Source organism: Marmota marmota, unplaced genomic scaffold (assembly GCF_001458135.2).
Source record: "Marmota marmota marmota unplaced genomic scaffold, marMar, whole genome shotgun sequence".
NCBI lineage: Eukaryota > Metazoa > Chordata > Mammalia > Rodentia > Sciuridae > Marmota > Marmota marmota.
Window position 1 is genome coordinate 19,655,063 of NW_026000241.1, and position 4,140 is coordinate 19,659,202.

Consider the following 4,140-nt stretch of genomic DNA (forward strand, 5'->3'; position numbering starts at 1 on the left):
CGGCGGAAGGAAGGAAGGAAGGAAAGAAGGGAGAAAGAAGGAAAGGAAGGAGGAGGACCGCGCGACGCAGCAGGCCGAATCTTGGGAGGCGGGGACCCAGGCCGCCGGCCCGCCCCGTCCGGCCGCCACTCCCCACTTCTCCTGGGGATCCGGGCGACAGCTACCGCGTGGAAAGGGTGCTTTAGGGAAGGTGCTCAGCTCCCTGGTTCTGGCGCATTCCCAGTGTAGGTTCCCGCGCTCTGCGGTTCATTTTTTGGAGGTTGCTGTCGGCAAGCCATATGCGGCCTTACAGCATCATAGATGACTGATACTTAAACTTGTATAATCACTTGAAAGACTTGTGAAAACACAGATTCTTGGGCCGCGCTCCCAGAATTTTGATTCAGCAATTCTGGGGAGGGGGGAGCTGAGGATTTGCATTTCTAACGAGCATCCCGGTGAGGCTGATGCTAAGGTTTTGCGGACTATACTTTGAAGAGTGCTGCCATCGACCTCAGTTTTAGAGAGGATGCATATATAAAATTAGGAAGGATGACAAAGCACTTTGTAAGCTGTGTAGCTAGTCAAGTTAAAGATGTGCACGCCTTATGACTGCCACTCCACTTTTCAGAATATAATTTTGAGAAACTTTTGCGAGTGCATGGAAAGATATGAGAGGAATGTTAAAAGCAGCACTTTTAAAAAATCTGTTTTTTTTTTTTTTTTTGGTGCAGATCAAATCCAGGACCTTGAGCATGCTAGACAAGTGCCCAAGTGTTGCCCCAGTTCCCAAAATAATAATAATAATAAAACTAGTTTAGAAATAATTCACAGTAAGAATAGAACAACGACAAAATACAAAAACAAACTCTTATACACCATTCACTAAGATTCACAATCTGGGAGTTGGGGGTTTAGCTCAGTGAGAAACATCTACCTAACCTGTGCAATGCTGTGGGTTTGATCCCCAGCACTGGGAGGGAAAAAGTTGGAAAGATAAATCAGAAAACTCAACATCTAATCTATATTTGCTATTCCAGTTTTGTCAACTGTCCCAATAATGCCTTTTCTAGCACTTTTCCCCCTGGACAAGATGCAGTCCAGGACCATGGTGTCATCTAATTGTCACCTCTGTTTCACATGCCCTAATCTACGCTGGTTCCTTAGCTTTTCTTGTCATGCCACAGGCATTTTTTTGAAGAATGCAGGCAAAACCAGACATGAGATACCACTACACATTTATTATAATGGCCTAAATCCACCACACTGGCAGCTTCAAATGCTAACCAGGATGTAGAGCAACAGGTACTCTTCATTCATTGTTGGTGAGAATGCAAAATGGAAATGAGCTATTGAGCCATGAAGAGACATGGCAATGAATGCATATTGCTAAGTGAAAGGAGCCAATGTAAAAAGGCTGCATGTGGTATGAATCCAATATACGACATTCTGGAAAAGGCAAAATTGGGAATATAGTAAAAGGATCGGCGGCTGCTGGGGCTACATAAAGAAAGAGATGAAAAAGCAGAGCACAGAAGATTTGGGGAGCAATGAAACTATTCTGTATGATACTATACTGGTACACACATGGCATATATTTGTAAAAACCCATAGAATATACAACACCAAGAGTGGGTTACAATGTAAAACTGTAGACTTTGGGTGCTAATGCTGTGTCAACACAGGATACATTAATTGTAATACATGCACCACTCTGATCACTGATAGAGGGGTTGATTGTTCCTGTCTGGACACAGGGGTTCTATAAGATCTCTGTCATTTTCCTCAGTTTTACTGTGAAACTAAAACAGCTCTAAAGAAAGAGTCTGCCTGGGCACGGTGGCACACACCTGTAATCCCAACAGCTAGGGAGGCTGAGGCAAGAGGACTGTGAATTCAAAGCCAGCCTCAGCAACTTGGCAAGACCCGATCTCTAAATAAAATTCAAAAAAGGGCTGAGGATGTGGCTTAGTGGTTAAGTGTCCCTGGGTTCAATCCTTGGTACCAATAAATAAATAAATAACAAGAAATAAAGTCTATTAAGAAAACAGGCAATTTTGTTTTTTTATAAAAGCTTCTTCTTTGGGAGGTCACTTTGTGAAGATGTTGTCCACTTTTTCCACTTCATTTTTTATTTTGTAATTGACAAGTATTTGTGATAAATTCAGCAACATTGTTCTCAATAGCAGAAACTTTGTTCATATACAGAATTTTTTTTAAAAAGTGTGTATGCATCTAGGAGAATATTTAAAGCAGTGAGAAGTGAAAGAACGACAGCTATACATAACAATTCAATCTGGGGGCATAGAGGATGGTTCCAATTGTTTAAAGTTTAAAATATGCAAAAGAACACAATATGTATTTAGAAATATAAATAACACATGGCCACATCCTCAGCCCTTTTTTTGTATTTTTCCTTTCTAAGGAAAAAAGAAATGATAAACAGAAATTTTATGTGTTTGTTTGCAAGACTAGAGTTTAAACCCAGGGCCTTACACTTACTGTGCAAGTTCTCTGTCTTAAGCTACCACTCCTACTGTAATAAACAGAAACTTTGGATGCTGGTTTTCTATCCAGTTGGGAAAAGGAAAGACATGCTATTGGGAGAAGTTCAGACTCAGGTGAGGGGATGGGGAGCGAGTATAAGGATGCTCACTGCATCATTATTTTTATATATTTTGTGAATATTATTTTATATCTTATAATTTTTAAAAAATTTTTTAGTTGTTGATGCACCTTTATTTTTTTATTTATTCATATATATTCAGCACTGAGAATCAAACCCAGTGCCTCATGAATGTTAGGCAAGTGCTCTACCACTGAGCTACAACCCCAGCCCTCATATTTTATATGTTAATATTATTATTTTTTATTTTTTTAAATTTTTGTAGCTGTAGATGGACAGAATTCCTTTATTTTATTTGTCTATTTTTATGTGGTGCTGAGGATCAAACCCAGTGCCTTACACATGCTAGGCAAGCGCTCTGCTGCTGAGCTACGACCCCAGCCCTTGATATTATTTTAAAAATAATATTTGGGAAAAGAAAAATTGGGGGCTGGGGTTGTGACTCAGAGGTAGAGTGCTGACCTAGCATGGGTGAGGCACTGGGTTCAATCCTCAGCACTACATAAAAATAAATAAAATGAGCCTGGTGCGGTTGTTCATGCCTGTAATCCCAGTGGTCCCAGAGGCTGAGACAGGAGGATCATGAATTCAAAGCCAGCCTCAGCAAAGGCAAGGAGCTAAGCAACTCAGTGAGACCCTGTCTCTAAATAAAATACAAAATAGGGCAGGGGATGTGGCTCAGTGGTCAAGTGCCCCTGAGTTCCATGCCAAATAAATAAATAAACAAAAATAAAGGTATCGTGTCCAACCACAACTAAAAAATATATATTTTTAAAAAGGAGAAAAATTTGCACTGGGCACAGTAGCAGATGCCTCTAATTCCAGCTACTCAGGAAGCTGAGGCAGAAGGATTACCAATTCAAGGTCAGCATCAGCAACTTATCAAGACTCTGTCTCTAAAGAGTTTTAAAAGGGCTGGGGATGTTTGTAGCTCAATGATAGGGTACCATCATGTTCAATCCCCAGTACTACAAAGAAAGGAAGGAAAAGCGGGAGGGGGGCGAGACAGGGAAGAAAGAGATTGAGGGAGGGAGAGAGAAAGGAAGAAGATTGCTATAGTGATTTGAAGAAAAAACAGGTGAATGGGATGGTAAAGGGGAAGACATGAAGTGACATCTAAAAAGAGTTCTGAAGTGGGGAAAGAGCTGAGCCATGTTTACACGGCTTCCTGGAGCCTCTTGCCCTGTGACTCCACGGTGGCCATCTTGCTTGGCACTTGAGATCCTTCATGTGTGGAGAATATGAAAAGGCCGATGCCCTAAGTCAAACAGACACACAAAGAAATGTCCAATGAGTAGGAAAAAATTCAGTCCTACAAGCAAACAGACTCAGTGGCTGAGCACCTGCTGAGTTCACTTCCTGGTACCAATAAATATATAAATAATAAATAGGGTTGGGGATGTAGCTCGGTTGTAAGAGTAGTTGCCCTGTGTTTACTGGCCCAGTAAGGGAGTGGGGGAACTTGCTAATCAATTCTCTCTGTCTGCAAAGTGTTATTTGCATTCTAGTGTGACTAATAAAGATAATTAAATGAA

At 41.0% G+C, this 4,140-nt stretch overlaps 1 protein-coding gene across 1 annotated transcript in view; it reads right to left on the minus strand.

Annotated features, from left to right (window-relative positions):
* The window catches only part of LOC107145116 (cartilage associated protein), a 25,663-nt gene extending 21,854 nt beyond the window's left edge, over positions 1-3,809 (minus strand). Inside the window, exon 1 of the mRNA XM_048795375.1 lies at positions 3,766-3,809. Coding sequence (XP_048651332.1) covers positions 3,766-3,809 — 44 coding nt within the window. The remainder of the gene's footprint in view (positions 1-3,765) is intronic.
* Positions 3,810-4,140: the final 331 nt, after the last annotated feature.